The 17,840-nt window shown below is 42.6% G+C and overlaps 1 protein-coding gene across 4 annotated transcripts in view; it reads left to right on the forward strand.

Annotated features, from left to right (window-relative positions):
• The window catches only part of Cdk5rap2 (CDK5 regulatory subunit associated protein 2), a 178,995-nt gene that overhangs the window by 41,379 nt on the left and 119,776 nt on the right, over positions 1–17,840 (forward strand). For all 4 annotated transcript variants that reach the window (XM_027400255.1, XM_027400258.1, XM_027400257.1 and 1 more), the window contains exons 8-12: positions 4,871–5,033; positions 6,056–6,109; positions 6,962–7,081; positions 10,020–10,112; positions 15,675–15,893. In XM_027400255.1, coding sequence (XP_027256056.1) covers positions 4,871–5,033; positions 6,056–6,109; positions 6,962–7,081; positions 10,020–10,112; positions 15,675–15,893 — 649 coding nt within the window. The remainder of the gene's footprint in view (positions 1–4,870; positions 5,034–6,055; positions 6,110–6,961; positions 7,082–10,019; positions 10,113–15,674; positions 15,894–17,840) is intronic.

Here is a 17,840-nt window from a genome sequence, read left to right on the forward strand (position 1 = left end):
GTGTGTGTGTGCACATGCTCGCACGCGTTCTCACAGCGTATGCGTGTGCATGGAGGTCAGAAACTGGCCCCCTTAGTTTTGATCTGTGAAATGGAAGTGTTGTGCCTGGACCTTGGTAGAAGAAATGAATTATCAGCCCCATATATCTCATTGCAATTCAGTGTTGCCAGGAAGAGAAGGGGTTCCTTCTGTTGGCTTCTTCCCCCAGGTATCATCCATGAACATTTAAGAGCTACCACATTGAGAAATTCTACATAAATCGTTGTTGTATTCCATGATCTCTCTCCCTGTTGATTGACAGTGAAGTTCTTTGAAGGCATATAGGCCTGTCTTTCTTAGAGAACTATAGATCGTAGAAGTTAAATTTGGGTTAAGGAACCCAAGGAATAGATTAGACTGGAGTAGAATGTCTGAGTGGCCATAGGGAAAAAAAGGAGAATTCTTGGTACCTGGGATTGAAAAGAAAGGAAAGGTTCAGAAAGGGTTTGTAAGAAATTATGGGACAGAGTCTTGTGAGAGTCCTGACATATTTAGCAGTTACTTCATCGGCTCTGTTGGGTGATTTATTCAACAGATATTTCTTGTGTATCTTCTATTCCACATAGCAGTGATTACAGTAATAAGGGAGACTTCCATTGTCAAAAATCAAAGCTTACCACGTTGGCTAGGTGGAAGAGGTGGAAGGCAGAAGCAAAAGGATTCGGACTGGATGGGATAAACACTAGATTACTATTAGTGTTTACAAATTCAGGGGAAAGGGTCCCAGAGAAGCTTTCTTGTATTAAGTAGGTGTTCCCTTAACTGAGACTCTCAGGGATATCTGAAACCTGACTGTATTTAGCCCTTCACTTGCTATGGACCTCCATCCCCCAATACTTACATATCTGTGTTAAAGTTTAATTGATAAATTAGCATAAGAGATTACAAAAAAAACAGAGAGTTGTGGCAATAGTCTGTAGTAAAAAGTATTTGAACATTGTCTTTTTTTTTTATAAAAAATACTGTACTGGGCTTCTTGTGATGATATGAGGTGATATGTGGTAGCATGAAGTGGGATAAGTGACACAGGCAGGCATGATATACTGTTAGGTGACTGTGTAAGGGTTATTTAATTATAAGCATCATGAAACAGTCTGACAGTTGTGACTACTAATTGATTAATAGGGAGGTAGGATATACAATGTGGATATGCTGGGCCTTATGGAAGAATCTGGACTTCATCTGAAGGGCATGGAAAAGTCCATTGAAGAGTTAAGGGGGAGAAGCTTGGGGAAACCACATGATTAGATTTAAATTTATTGCAGTTCTTTGTTTGTCTTGGAGATGGTCGTTGGGCTCTCATGCTGATGTAGACATCCAGATGGATAATGGCGACCAAGATGGAAAGTCTGGAATGGGATGGGGACAAACAGGTGGTGAGAGAAAGTGAAGTGGACACAGTGGGCTTAAGGGCTTTGGTAGCGAAGGGAAAACACTGCACTGATAACCCCTCTTTCAGTTTTGAGAATGAGTAGCTGAAGGGTGCTGGTACAATTTACTCAGTTTGGAGGAAGATGAGCAGTGAGGAGAGGAGGTGTTTTGAGGTAGGAATGGGAGGGTGATGCTTCCAGTTAGGACAGGAGTGTGGGATCTGTGAGAATCTATGAGTAGAGGTGTGGCTGAGGGGAGGTGTGGGTGAGGGGAGGTGTGGGTGAGGGGAGGAGGTGTGGGTTTCAAGATTCAGGTTGAAATTGGAGGAAATGAGGATTCATGCTTAAAACATGCCTTGGTCATACATTTGGAACTACAGAGACAAAAGTGGTTCTGCTTATGTAGAATGGATAGATAGGTTCCAATAAACATTTTGATAGAGATGAATTTAGGGCTCTCTATTTAGGCATGGGGAGTCCTAGAAGTTGCCCATGAAGAGCATTGGCATGTGCAAAGTAACAGAATATGTACACTTTGTGTACAAAGCCTGCACATGTAGACCATCAGGTTATGCTGCTTAAGTTTGGATTCTTACTTGTTTAGGGAGAGAACATTTGGAAGAGTGTGTAGACTGGTTCAGGTGATGGCTTCTCCATGGATATGGATGGTCAGGTTGGGGTCTTGCTGAAGGTTGTATCTTCTTGGCATTTGCACAGGCCTGGCTGACTAGACAGGTATAGACCTGGCTTGTCAGGCCTACAAATGTGTTAGTCTGAAAGATGAAGATGTCCTAGTTAAACTCCCAGAGACCAGCAACCAGCTGTCATCCTATTTTTCCCTAAGGATATGAACATTTGGTAAATTTCTAGGGATAAATCTCATTGAGCCCATATTTAAGTCAAGGTCAGAAGGTTAGCCCAGCACAGCAGCAGGGGTCATCAGTTATATCCAGGTAACATGGATATGGATCAGCCACACAGAGGACTCTGTTGTTGGGCGTGGCAAGCTATTGAATCTTGGGGTATAAGTAGACATTTCCTATCTTGAATGTTTGGTCCCAAATAACGGACTCAGAGGCTAAATATGAATTATAAATGCCCAGCCAGGATCTTAGGTTTGTTACTAACTCTTACACTTAAGTTAACTCATATTTCTATTTATGTTTTGCCACATAGCTTGTTACCTCATTTTTTTGTGTGTCCTGTTTGTTCAGTGTCTCTGACTCCACCCTTCCTCCTCCATTCTCTCTGTGTCAGGCTTTCTCGCCCATCTCTTCTTGCCCTGCCATCAGCCAATATGTTTTTTTATTAACAATGACAATGAGCTTAATCCACAGTCTGGCCCTTTTTTGCATGGGTACTCACAGAGTCTTCCTGGACTTCCGCCATCTTTGCCCCTACTTTAATTTCTTCAGTCTGGGTTTTGAGCTGATCTTCATCTGAAGGTTATAAGAGTGAATTACCAATATGTAGCCAGGTAAAGATTAGGGTATATTTATTAGAAATATGCCTTACTTATAGAGCACCTAGCCAGCTGGCAGGGAGCCAAGTAAGAAGCAAGCCGATGGAGCAAGGGCAGAAGAAGGGGCTACCATGTTCATCCCCTCACTCTTAAACCTCCCTCCCCTCACTCTGACCACGCCCCAGGGCACACCTGGGGCCAGCCCTGAGGAGGCATGGTTACGGTGTCCCCTGCAGAAGGTGATCATGTTGGGGACCCCTACAGGTTGGCCATAGCCAATACATAGGTTTTCTTAAAACTAAATAGTATTTTTAAAAGTTGCTGACATTGAAAACATTGAATTCCACAGAAAAGTGAGTTATCACTTTTCTTGAGCCCAAAGATGTAACACTTGCTGGTGTCTCATTGGCTCAAGACTGCTGCTCCATGTGATGGGCTGAGCCTTCAGTGGCCTTTAGTTGTCCTGGCTCTGGCCCCCACCTTGAAGTCTATATTTGGTGAGTTTTAGCACTCCATTTGCTTATTGATTATATCAGAGCTGAACCCCTAGAGGGCAGTATTGCTCCTCCCTCCAGGTTTCTGGGCTATCATGTAGATCTCATTGGTGCTCTGATGCCAGTGCACGCTGCTGCTAGGTGTTTCTGTGTCTCCCTCCTCGCTTTTGACAGGGAAGCCAGGTGCTTCACGAGGGTAGTTCTGCCAGACCTCCAGGCCTCTACTTTTACAAAACTAGGTTGCTTTCTAGGCTTAGCTACAAAAGGCTCTTTGGAAAGTCGTCCGTCCGACAAAATAATTGTTGAATATTTAAAAGGTAGTATGTATAGGGCTGGTTTGGAGACATGGCTTAGTGTATAAAATGCTTGCCATTTGAGTATGAGGACCTGAGTTCTGATTTCCAGCACTCATATAAAAGCTGGTGTGATGATATGTATCCCGGTATGGCAAGGCAAAGAGACAAATGGACCCCTGGAGGTTGCTGGTCAGTCAGTCAGCCCAGCTCAGCCAAAATAAGGTGGAAACACAATTGAGGAAAATATTTGGACATCGATCTCTGACCTCTGCACACATCTTCATTGATAAGCACTTTTGTATACAAAACACATGCACACACACATGCCACACACATGCACATGTAATATAATCGGCATGCTAACTGTCATTTGTTGATTTCAGCTGTCTGACACAAGTGCACTTTTGTTTTAAGTTGTCCACTACAGGCTCAGAGAAGTAGAATGACTTAGCTTGGTCACAGAACAGTTGAATTTGGTTCCAAAGAGGGAACTGTTCACATCTAGAAGGTGTTATGGTTGTAGGTGGCAAAGCTTCTCTCAGACTCAGAGATGGAAGGTGCAGTTTAAGGAACTCTGGTGTTTATCAGGCAGGATAGGAAGGGGTTTGGACAGAAGAAATTGATAGCACATGCAAAGGCATAGAAGGGCACAGAATAGCTTTGGAGTGAGCTCTCTGTGAGCTGCTGAGGACTGATGGGGATCAAGATGAAGCTGGGGTTGTTAAGACTTAAAAGCCTTATCCCGAAGTATGGCTGTTAGCTTGAGATGTGGTGTGTTTTAAGCATTGTCTGCAAGCTGTGGAGAGATAGTCCTGCTTTTTAAATCTACACCCACCCAAACAGCTCTCGACTGGTTATTTGCTTAGGTTTCAGGAACAGATTTCTTTTGGAGCAGGGATTTCTTACTCAAAACTTAGCAAGCTGCTGCTATTGGTGAGGGTTGCCGAAGGTCTCTGAGCAGGTGCATGGCTTGACCAGACCAGGTGCAGCTCAGGGCTAAATCTCTGGGCCAGGCTAGAGACAAGGAGACTCATTAATGTCTCATAAATTCTGACCTTAGCTCTCTGACCTGCGAAGTGTGATTCTGTTTATGTGTATTCATTGGACACATCTACTTTGAAGATGTCTGGCCCTGCTTCCTACCTCCTCCTGCTCCACTGAGCTAAGAGAGCAGCTCAGAATTAATATTTAAATTTTGTTCTCTTTTAGACTGATTGAGGAGTTGAAGCTGTCTTTGAAGAGCAAAGAAGCTTTAATTCAGTGCCTTAAAGAGGAGAAATCTCAGATGGCATCTCCTGACGAGAATGTGTCATCTGGAGAACTCCGAGGACTTTCTGCCACTCTGAGGGAAGAAAAGGAGAGAGACGCTGAGGTGAGGCGACAGGGCACAGCAGGAGGGGGAGCATATCAGACTGTTCCATGTGAAGTGGGGCGCTCTTCAGTCTGCATGGTTTGCACAGTAACTTCCACATCCGAGTTCTCTGTCAGCTGAGGAATCTGCAGGAGCCGCCTTTGTTAGGGCCTGCCTTTGTTCATGAGTCTCATACTTCTGCATCTGTATTTTATCATGTGTTAATTTGCTGTCACCTTGGGACTTCTTTTTCATTCTTAGGGTTTTCTTAGTGTAAAATTGTACATTGTTCATGTCCATATTTCCTTTGTTGTTAGAGGTAGGCTTGCAGGCCATATTTGGTGTGAAACATCAGAGGCTGTGGTGGGAGGGAACTAACTGGTTCTGGGCCTAGCAGGACATGAGGTGATCAGCATACTGCCCTGTTCAGGCCTCCCAGCCTTTTGGCCAAGTAGAGATTGTGATCCCCTGGCTTAGTTTAGGACCAGCTTCAGAATAGTCATATTTCTCTAGGCTCCAAGAAGTGGGTTGTCAATAGTTGGGCTCAAATCTCCTGGACTCTTCTTCGCTCTTGTGACCTCCAGGGCAAGCTATGTTGACTTTCCATTCTCCTTGTGTGAAGGATGTCTGCTGAGTGGTCTGTTTACATCAGGGTATGTTCTGGAAGCTCAAGAAAGTTGGTGATTTCTTTATGGAGCAGGGTCCCTGTCCTTGTGACAGTAGCAGATTCTGTAGCCTCATCAGTTAGTTTTCATGGGGTTGCCGCTTCACCTCCCAGGATTTGTGCTCTAGTAGGCACTTTATCTTTTCTCCTGAAGCACCTGCTTACTCTGTGGGACTGATAGTCAAACTGTGGGCAGCTGTCTTTACACTAGTCCTCGCTCAAACCAAGGGAGGCTATGAAGAAGGGCACACTTGTGTTAATGAGGTCTGCAGCAATGGAGGGAATGCTCATTCAGATGGCTGTGGGGAAAGCCTTCCCATGGCCCTCCTCTTTCTTCACATGGTCCTTATTCTACTCACTCACGAATGCCTTTCCCTAGGCTGCACAAAGGGAATGGCAGAAGGAGAGAAGCCACTTTGAAGAGAAGATCCAGGTATGTTGATTCATTTTAAGACTGTATTGAAGATTTACTCTCTTCTTGCTCATCATTTTATTCTGAGTGCAACAGATAATTCTTTGTGACAGTAGGTGTCGTTTATCTAATGTTGCTGAGTGTTAGTTATGCATAAATAAAGCACAGTAGAGGAAGTTCCTCAATCCTTGCCATAACTCTGATGTGAATGTTCCCATTTTGTAGTTGTGGTAGCTGAGGCTCAGAGAGGTGAAGTCACTTGCTCATGATCATATAGCTGAGAGGGAGGAATCTGCCTGTTTGATTCCATCACCTGGGCTCCAAGGGCCCTTAGTCACAACAGCTGGAATTTGTACAGTGCCTGCCAGCTTAGAAGTACTTTCACATCTATTATCTCTTCTGATCCTCACAACAGCCCAGGAGAGAGGCAGCAGTGATTATTTTAAGATGTGAACTCAAGACTATAAATGTAAGGCTCAGTCCCCATCAAACCAAACTCTCTGCTAGCTTTTGTAGCATTAAGGAATGAAATTAATGATCTGTTATTCCCTCCAAATAACCTGGTGCAGTTTCGAAGACTCTGATGTGGCTGTATTCAGATTTTAGAAGGCACTGGAGTCCTTCCCATAGGAATAGCTGTCAGCTTCTCAAGCGATCAGATCCCCTTCCTTTCACCCGGCCCTGTTGCCGTGAGCAGTAACACAGTAACTGGGAGCTGATGCCACGACGTTCGGCTCGAGTAGGAAACATTAATCACAGGTTGACAGGAATAAGATAGAATAACTGCATTTGAGTGTGCTCTTAAAGATATATTTACAGTGCATTTTGGTTGGAACACATCAACTTCGTGAATCTTTTTCTAATCTAATTTAGGCACTTCAGGAGGACCTGAGAGAGAAGGAAAGAGAAATTGCTACAGAGAAGAAAAATAGCTTAAAGAGGGATAAAGCCATTCAGGGCCTAACCATGGCATTAAAATCAAAGGAAAAAGAGGTATGTCTGAGGAGTGAGGTGGGATTTTTCTTTATTAGTTTCTGTGGCTTGCCTGGCCTCTCCTGAAGTTTTAGCTCTAGACACAAAGTTTTAAGTGCTAGAATAGTACAGAAAGTGGGTCCTCAAGTCAGCTGGAGTTGTGACAAACCGTTGTCAGTGCTGTCAGTAACTAAATGTGAGTAAAACATTTATTTGTTAAGGTTTCTAGTAACCCACATTGAAAGAGGTGCAAAGTTGTAAGTTGTAAGATGTAAGTTAATTTTAATAGTGTATGAACATAGTAATGTCAGCTTGCAATTAGACATGAGATAAGAAATGGTGAGCTTCTTGCCTCAGCACCAAGTGTTGTGGAATATTAAGATATGTTACATTTGTTTATCCTGTGGAATATTTGTTTAATGATGTAAAGATGTGTTACATTTGTTTGATTAAATAAAATTAACCTAGGGTCAGGAGGTTGAGTCTGCAACTAGCTGACAGGAAGTGGTAAGGAGGAACCATGTGGAGCTAGGGTTCTTAAGTAGGAGCTGAGCAGAAGGATGCCCTGTTTTGGGGGAGATGCCAGCTAGGAGAGAAGGTTAGCTACTTGCTGTTCAGCCTCTGAGCTAGTAGAATTTCACCTCAACCTTTGAATCCTGAGTTCTATAGAGAGATAGAAATCTAGGTAAAGTTCGCTTTAGTGGCAGTGATAGAGCCTGAGGGAACAGAATTCCCTCCTGGCTGCGGCCAGTGAGGCCAAACCACTACTGGTAGCTACGGAGTTCAGTTGCCGATGAGGACAGAAGTTGCTTAAGGGGTAGCTACTGACTTTAATGAAAAACAACAACCAAGGATTTCAAATTCAGTTGCACTTCTAGCATCTTAGTTAAGACTTACCCAGGCATGTGGCTAGTGACTAGCCCTAAGGTGGTTACAGACTGACTCTTTTGAAAGACAACTGAAATTTGAGATGAAGGTATTTGGGAGGCAAGGCAGTGACTGGGAAGCAAAAAGCTCAGCTTGTTGCCTTTGGGATCCAAGGTGGTGGCTGATGGCTCTTTTCTTGTCACTTGGTCTGTTTTATCTCAGTGATTAACTATGGACATCACTCACCAAAGAGACCCAGCTCTACTCTTGTGGGTTTGGCAAGTCAGTGTGATGGGTGTTGAAACTGAGGGAACTGCAGGTGCTGGAGAGGTAGGGGGAAGAATACCTGATCCTGATTAGGGTGGATGTTGGGAGTGGATGGTGCTTAGAAAAGAAGATGCTGAGTTAAGTCCTAAATGGTGAGAAGGCATAGTCTGGGGATGAGATGCAGGTGGGAGGCCAGTTAAAAAGAGAAAACAAGGGCCAACGACACCAAAAAAAAGTCCTTTCAATGAGACTGTTGATGTTGGATATGTTGCAAGGGCCCAGTGGTGGTCGGTGCTAATCATATCAACTGTTGGGGTGGGTACATGGCTTAGTAGCAGGAGGGGTGATCACATTTTTACCTTAGAGAAGCATCTGGCTGTATTTGAAGAGTGATTTCAGGAAATAGAGAATGGAGTCAAATGTGGTTAGCTCAAGCAAGAACCAAGAAGTGCTTTTTTAGAACACAGGTCACAGCAAGCAAAATGGAGGAAGAGAACTGTATTCAAGGAATAAGATTTTAAATAATTAAAAATAGAAATAAATTTGGAAAATCTGATGGTTAGATGTAAGAATTCAGAGAAGGAACAGTCAGGGTGACTGTAGGTGTCTGGTTTATGTGACTGGGGATGTGTGGTGACACTGACATGGCCCAGAGCATAAAAAGTGGACCATGACATTGAGATAGGAGCACTGGCCTTGAGGAATGTACAGGCTGCCCTAGTTAGAAGGCAGAGAGCAGTACAAGTCTGAAGCATGGGGAGAGAGGGATAAGGTTGACCCAACATAGTTGTTTTGGGAATCGCTTGTATTTAGTCATGGGTTAAAATTCTGATAGTTGACCAATATATCCTGGAAAAGCATAGACTGGGAAGGAAGGAAGCCAAGGCTGAGACTATAAGGATGAGTCAGGCATCCAGAGGGGACAACAGGAATGGTTGCTGAAGTAAAATACTGGTGCTGACAAGCTAAGGGAGTGCAGTGTCAACTGTAGTTGCTTTTGACCATAGGACTGTGATTTATATGATGCACTGGGGCCCCCATGGAGTAGGAGACCTTTAGTGTGTTGTGACACTAGTAGTAGAACAGTTACAAGGTGTAGTGGTCAGAGTTCATGGTAGATCCCAGGGTAGAGAAGCTGAGAAATTTTGGGAGAAACCACACAACTGGATAAATCATATGGGTGGCAATGGTAATAGTAGTAATGCTCATTATTTTAGCACCAATGTCCATTACCTCATGTAGCACTAACAACATCATATTTGGATGAGTGGTGTTCATCATGTATTAGTCTGTTTTTCATTAATGAAATATTAAAGGCAGGGTAACTTTATAAAGAGGCTCATTACACTCATTTTTTCTGATGCTTAAAGTTCAAGATCACACTTGATTCAGCCTCTGATGAAGCTCTAGTGGCTAAAATAGGAAGGCAGGCAAGAGGGGCAAATCATGTTGTCAGATGAAGCCTGAGAGGTTGGGTTCCTCTAGAAGGCCTAGGAGCATGTTCCAATTATCCAAGGACCTCTCACTAGCATGTACTTCTTGAAAGCCCACCTTGTTCTAACATTGACACATGGAGGAGCAGGCTTCTGATACATTGACACTTGGGGGACATACTCTGACTTTATGTAGACCATGGCACCAGGTGAGGGGATTGAGTCTCAGAGAGGGTAAGCCACCCAGTTACCAAATGGCAAAACCAGAAATCCCACTCAGAGCTCTCCTTCCTTCGAAGTCCATTAAGTACTACAGGTCAAGGGAAAGAATGTGGGCTTCGAAGGAAGGGGAGCCCAGCTATGTATGTTGTTGCCATTTGTTGTTTTCCCAGGTTGAAGAACTTAAGTCCAAAATCCAAGAGCTCACTGCTGCCTTCACCAAAGCCAGAGAGGCTCTCTTGAAAACACAGGTCACAAAATGCCAGGTAAGAGTTTTCATTAATGTAAGTGGCTGTCTCAGGTCCTCATTCCAAGAGATGCCTGGACTTTGCAACTGAAGGGAAACAGGAGACCATTGGTGGTCTTTAGTGATAGAATTAGTTGAGTCTGATTAAAGGTTGCTCCTTTCCGACTTTGGGGAACTTCTCTGGCCTCTCAGTGTGGTGTGGTGGTGATGATGATGATGGTGATGATGATGATAGCCACTCTCATAGTTGCAAGTGCTGAGTTTACTTTTAGATAGCATATCTCATTTAATTTTTAAAGTTCTTGAGGAAAATGATTATCATATCCTGGTATTCATGAGGTTTTTGAGGCTCATTAAGTGTGTGTGGCTTACTCGCTGTCACACAGCTATCAGATGGTAGAGTAGGATTTAAGTTCAGCAGTTATAACTAATAGCATCCATTTGTTGAATACATACTTTGTACCTAGTCCTGCTACATGTTGTCTGTAGATTATCCCCTTTATCTATGTAACTTTTGAAGTAGATACTGTTTATCTTCTTGTTTGATTGGTGAGGAACTCCAGGGTTAGAAATGTGGCCTGCTTAGGGTCACCACACTGGTGAGTGACAGGTGACAGGGCCAGGATTTGATCCCAGGGCTCCTGGCACTCCACAGCTTGGAGTCCTTTGCTCCTCCTTCCTGGCTGCCTCTTCCTTCCTGCTGCTTTCTGAATTGGTGGTGCAGAGTCTGATGCCTTTGATGTCTTTTGTGCCTACAATGTTGAGCTTCCAGGATGCCTCCCACCCATCTTCATGACAGTCCCTCTCTTTTTCTCATTGTAGTTTCATGCTTTTAATTATTTCAATACAATTTATAGAAGCCTATTACTTGATGTGGAATCAATGAAGTTCCATCATCAGGTTAAGTCCATACTTGCTTAAACTCTCCTCTCACCTCTGCACCAGGGGTGTTCCTGGTGGTAGGGTAGAAGTTCAATCTGATTTAGGGCTATTTGACTTCCAAGATTCATACCTCCTGCATTATCTGTTGCAGAGCTTTGGCTCACAATAAAAATAATTGTGGTAATTTAGTTCAAATCATGGATGCTAGCTGCATAGACAGATCTCTGCTTTTGGAATCTTAAGACTTGCTTCTACTGTTTTGACAGTAGATGATGAAATTGAGCTGCACTTACATTTTACACCATTTCCCTCTTGCTTAGAAAATAACAAGCATTAAAGGCCAAATTCTTTGGAAAACCATCAATATTTTCTGTTGCTTAAGGGGAAAAAAATTCTATCAGGTGATAGCCAGAGTCCAGGTATCCTTATGAGCCCTAGTATAGTTGGCTTTTCCTTGTTATGTTGGGGCTTGAAGGAAAACAAGCAGCCTTGTAAACCTGACTGCCACTTAGACATAATACATGCATTTATTAATTTAATGGCCCTTGTTCCTGGTCAAAATGCCATACATGTGAGTGAGGTATTGCAGTAGCAGCATGGACTGGGTCTTTGTTTGCAGTCCACAGGGATCAGGTGTGTTGTGTATCAGGTTGGCAGGTCTCAAAACATCTCTTGATGCTTCATCCAAATCCGTATGCTTTTGACCTTTTGAGAGTGTATGGGGGCAGGACTAGCATGGCAGTCTGTTTCCAAAGCATGTCCGTTGTCCTGCTCTGATTGTGTGAGTATGCACTGCATGTTTGCGTGAGTGCTTTATTTGAGGTATATGTAGTTTCAATGTTGTACAAACTTTTAAGTGTGTTTCTTTCATGTAAAAGGACATATTGGTCTGTGGTGTGATTTCAAGTAATTGTAGCCTGAGTTGAAATGCCCTTGTGGGAGTTGGAGAGATAGCTCAGTGGTTCAGAATACCTGCAGCTCTTCCAGAGGGCATGAGTTCTGTTCTCAGCACCCATGTAGGATGGCTTACAACTATCTGTAACTCTAGCTCTCAGGAAGTTTGACACCCTCTTCTGGTCTCGGTGGATAACTTCACCCATGTGACCCCCCCAGACATATACAATACATTAAATTAAAAACAAAATAAGTCTTAAGAAAAAGACAAAGGCCAGGGTTGATTTGACATCAGACTTGACAATGAAGCAGCAGCAGGTGATATTTAAATTCTTGTGATATTTAAATTCTTAGAGTAGCTGCCAAGGTACATATGCACAGACTCAACTTCAGATCACAGGTGTGATTGTGTGCAGGTTACAGTGTGGGTTGGCTGGTGCTCCTCATGCCCAATCTCAGCTATTTCTGGATAGGAAGTGGCATTCTCCTCCAGGTGTAAAAGTAACGACACTTACTGAGGGATACTTAAAAGTTGTAGAAAGAAAGTAATAGAAATTAGCTGTAGTTGGACTTTTTTGTCAGGACCATTGGCTTCCCATTATCGACACAGTGACTTATTATGAAAGCTCGACTGATTGCTTAGGCTTGTTTCTAACTAGCTCGTATATCTTAAATTAACCCATTTGTATTAATTTACTTTCTGCCTTGTAGCTTTGTTACCTCATCTCCTTCATGCACATCCTGCTTGCTTTACATCTCTGGTGTCTTCACCTTCTTCTTCCCAGTGTCTTTTCTGCACAGAGGTTTAAACTATTATTGTCATGGCAGAAAGCATGGTGGCATGCAGGCAGAAATGGTGCTAGAGAAGGAGCTGAGAATTTTACATCTAGATTGGCAGACAGCAGGAAGAAAAAGCCATATTGGACCTTGGTTGACCATCTGAGACCTCAGCGCCAGCCCCCAGTGAAGCACTTCCTCCAACAAGGCCATACCTCCTAGTAGTGCCACTAACTATGAGCCTACTGGGGTCATCTTTATTCAAATTGCCACACCAAGACTGTTCCCAAACTCCTAGGCTCAAGTGATCCTCCTGCCTTGAACCCTGGAGTATCTGGAACTATAGATGTATACTGGGCCATTATATATTTCTCATTCTATAATCCTTTCTTTAACATTCTTGCCATTGTAGCATAGTGAAGATCTACTCAGACTTTTTAATTTTCATATTGAAATAATTTTCAACTCACATATATGTTTCATCATCTCTTTATTCTTCCAAGGCAATATCTCCCAAGCCACATAGCTAAAACCGGTCCAGAGCATTTGAATTCTTTTATAGTGAGCAAGAATAATTTGCCTAATTTTACATTTGGCCTTTAGTTTCTGGCCACATGTAATTGGGCCAAATATTTGCCACTTGGGCATCATTCAGTAAAAGGTAAAGAGCCCTCTAGGGAAGTTTTTCAAGGGGCCATTTAAGGAAAATTTAACATGGAAAGTGTTTTTGTGAAATGAGTCAAATGTGTGGATTTGAGTTCTTTGAGGTTGGATATTTAAGGAGGCTTTGCCATCATTATTCATGCAATAATCCTTCAGAACTTCCACCACTTGTTAACTGTGAACAATAACTATGTTTAACAATCCACTAACTGATGCCCATCTCTAGCTTCCTCTTCAAATTTAGTCGTCTTGTTTTTATTCTTGCCAGTTTATTGGTGTTAATTAGAGTCTTTACTGGTGAGGGCATGTGGTGCTGTGCCAGAGAAGAACACGGGCTGGGAATCATTTGAATTCCAGATTTAATTATGGGCAGTCTGATGATAGACTAGTCACTTAGCAGCCCTCAGCTTCATTTACTTATGAGCATAGTTTAACTCCTTGTTGACGATGAACATTTTGCAGTCATTGCTGGCCTTTGCTTCTTGAGTTTATTTAAGCACCACCATCAACATTAATACCAATTTGGTCTCATATCCCATGCTTCTGCTTCTTTTTATTTAATTTCAAAGGAAATAAAACCAGAAGATTCCAGAAAGTTACATTGGAACAGATGGTGTTCGTTCTCACTCTATGTTCCTGTGCCCTAAACTTCATTTAGAACAAGGGGCCAGATGCCTGGGTTGTAGGGAGCCTGGAAAGGCACAGCTCCTAAGATCCTAGGTTAACTGTGGCTGTAGTTCACTTCCCGAACAAGTTGACCACTTGAATAGCTAAAAGTTGACTAGTGACAGGCAGAGATGGACTTCTTGAATCTGGGGCCTTAACTTCAGTCTGAGTTTTGACTTTGACAACACAAGTATTATTTTTGGATTTTTTCATCTTGAGCCTTGGTCTAATTGGAAGGACAAACTTACTGAAAAGTTTACTTTTGTCCTGTGTGATGGTACATGCCTTTAACCCACTTGGGGTACAACACTTGGGAGGCAGAGGCAGGTGGATCTTTCTTAATTCAAGGCCAGTCTGGTCTACATATCTTGTTCCAGGCCAGTTAGAATTACATGGTGAAGTCCAGTTGCAAAAAGAAATATTTCCTAGTGGAAATATTACATAGATGTCACAAAACCATGTTTTTAGGAAACTAGAAAGAATTAAAAATGTGGAATCTGAGCATGGCTCAAACCATGTCACAATTATGTAGATTTTCTTCTATGTTGTAGACTTTTATTTTTAAGTAATTTATACATTGGGCTTCTGTTTTCACTTAATAGCTTAGGTTTATTCCTGTGTTTTGATACATGCCATATTTTCTGCGATTTTGGATTGATGCACATTAGGTTGCTTGTTACCAATTACTGTTGGAACTCTGTGATGAGTAACTGAATATGGGCTCCTCTCTTTTGATTCTTCTGAGAGTAGATCTCAGGAGGAATCGCTGGGATGCACATAGACTTTTTTGTATCTGAAAAGACACATGGTCAGTCTATAACATCAGTTTATAGAGGGCATTGTTAATTTGCAATCCCTCACATATTTCCAGGCTTCTAGTTGCTTAGCTGGTTCTTAAAGCATTACAAAGGAAGAATATCATTTCAAAACAAGCTGAATAGCATCAGATAATCCACTTAAACACTCTTACTTTGTAACTTAGAACTTACTTTACAGTTCATTCTTTTTATTGTCCATGGTTTAGAACATTTTGTTCATTTTTGTATATTATGTAAATATTTTCTCAGGTGAATTGTATATTAATGAAATAAAGATATCTTGATACATTTAGCCCTTGAACTTTGAGGACGTTAGAGTCTTTCAAAGTAGACTTTGACTGCCATGCTGGCCAGTGACTCCTGTTTTTGCAGATAACTCTAGGTGTGAGCCATAGTAACAAAGGAGAACATTCCTGGTGCTAGGACCCACGGCTGCTTGTCATTTTTTCTTTGTTTTCTGTTGTTATTTTATTGGCCGATTGTGATTTTGGGGCTTAAACCCAGGGCTTCACACATGTCAGGCAAGGGCTAACATGCCCAGTTACCTTAAAACATTAGAAAATACAGAGAAACAGAAAAGTCAACTGTATTCCTACTGCATTGAAGTCAGTTTTGTTACGGTTTCGTTTCTTCTTTTTTAACTGCACTGTGGGCTTTCCTCCCTTCCCAACAAAACTGCAACTTAAACTTTGTCCTGTATCCTCCCAAGATGTGATTCCTTGGGCTTTGCATACTAAATACTGCCTGTTAGGATTTTTTATTTTGTTTTTATTATTACTGTTGTTATTATTTTCTTCTTCCTTACCTGGAAGGCAAAAACAGGAGCTCTTCTAGGTTTATTTATGTGAAAACCAGCTCCCTTTACTTTCCCTCTCTCCTAGGGCTCTGAGGACTACGAGGCTGCCCTGGAGGAAAAGGAAGCCCTGTTGACCAAGCTGCACTCAGAAAACCTCACAAAGAGCACAGAGAACCACAGACTGCTAAGGAATGTTAAAACGGTCACCCAGGAGTTGAGTGACCTGAAGAAGGAGAATCTGAGACTAGAGAGGGACCTGGAGGAAGCCCACCAAGAGGGGGACAGACGAGCCCGAACCATCCATGTGAGTGCCTCCTGCCCTCCTGATATGATGAGTGGTGCATCAGGGCTGGGTCTTGTTATGGTTTCTGCTCATAGGGAGGTGGAGGCTGTGCAGAAAACTCAAGAAAATCTGAAAATCTAAGGGTTCTCCTTATCTCCTTAGTAGAAATGACCCTGCTTGACACTCTCACTCACCCCTCTGTCTCACTGTTTTCATCAAGTTGACAATAGTTTGTGTTCTGCTCTTTCATCCATTGCTCACTCCTGCTATGCTGCCAGGTTGTGAATGTTCTTTAGAGACATGTTTTTGGTGTCTGTGCATTTAGTCATTTGGTTGCTCTTCAGTTAAGCTTTCTTATTTCAAAGCTCTGGGTATTTTTACCTTGTAACCTAAGCTTCAGCAATGCTCCTGTGTGTGAGTATTTATCCACTGGCTGTTTCTGACAGAGGTTTAATTACTGAGTCAAAACCCACCAACATTTAAAGAGTACTTTATAGATATCAAACTGTTCTCCAGACAAATTGTGCTGGCTCGGATCTGTTTTAAGACTGTGCTCTACTCAACGATGGGTATTAGCATTTAAGAATTCTCCCTAAATTTGTTACACTATTAAATTTCAATTCTGTCTAAACTTCAGTACTAAGCATGCTTTAATGGAATCCCTCCTGAGAGCATGTCTACATGCACAGCCTAGGTGTATCAGGCAGGATTAAGTCTGAGCCTGAGTGGTCATGGATTCTGTGTTATGAGCCACCTCTCCAGAGTCAAGAGTGGGCAGTTATTATAGGTAAGGCTTGGAGGAGAGCCCATAGGTACCACAGGCTCTAAGCAGTGATGCCAGGATTCACAGTTGCCATGCCAGTGTCAACAATGAGGTGTGGTGGTATATTATTTGTGATTTAATGAAGCCACTGGAGACCATGTAAAACTAGCCACAACCATTGAGCCAGGCAGTGGTGGTGCACACTTTTTATTCCAGGACTTGGGAGGCAGAGGCAGAAGGATCTTTGTTAGTTCAAGGTCACACTGAGCTACACGAAATTGATCCAGTCTAAAAGAGAAACAGTTCACACAAAGGTGATTTCAGCACTCGGGATCACATGTCTTTAATCCTAGCATCAGGGAGGTGGAGACAGGAGTGATATGGCTGGGCAGAGAACCGAATATAGAATCAGGGGATTGCAGTCTGAAGCTTGGTGGTGAGCAGTGCAGTCTGCATTGCACTCTGAGGATTTGTGGACACAGGATCACCTATTTTGATCTGAGGTAGAGGTAAGAGCTAGTGACTGGCTGCTTTGCTTTTCTTATCTTCAGCTTGAACCCTATAACTGAGGAGTGAAGTGAAGTACAAATGTTTGCGTGTAGTAATAAGGATTTCAACAAATATTCAGAGAACAATAATGGAGATTTAGAGAAGAAACCATCAGCTGCACTTCCACCACCTGAGTGAAGCAAGTCTTTTCTCTCGTCAGCATTACTTTCAGCCTCGGTGCACCTGGCCTTTCTATCCAGTCACAGACTGATAGCTGCCCTGTGGTTTGGGATCATTCACATTGCCTAAGCACCTTCCACATTGTCTAAGACACAGAATGGCCATGGTGAATGGCACATGCTCTCACCTATAGCTTTCACATGAGAACTTAATAATTTCCTTACAGGGTTGGACATTTTAGCTATTTAAATAATACACAGTTAACATCTCTGAGCATGTGGATGTTTTCTAATGAAACACCTAGGGTAAACTTTGAGGAGTGAGGGTATTAGATCACAAAGTGCAAACATTTTATGTTGTTAATTGTGCTTGCAGGTTGTCATGAGTCCAGAGGGGTATCCCATTGTGTGCTGCAATAGGCCAGTTTGTTGTTTTCTGATAGAAGACCTGTTTGCTATATTTTTGATGCTGATGAAATGCCTGGTGTGATTTCTGAAGCCTTTGCTCTCCTGTTGTTTACAGAAAAGGGAGGACAC

Source organism: Cricetulus griseus, chromosome 2, assembly GCF_003668045.3.
Source record: "Cricetulus griseus strain 17A/GY chromosome 2, alternate assembly CriGri-PICRH-1.0, whole genome shotgun sequence".
In the NCBI taxonomy this organism is placed as follows: Eukaryota; Metazoa; Chordata; class Mammalia; order Rodentia; family Cricetidae; genus Cricetulus; species Cricetulus griseus.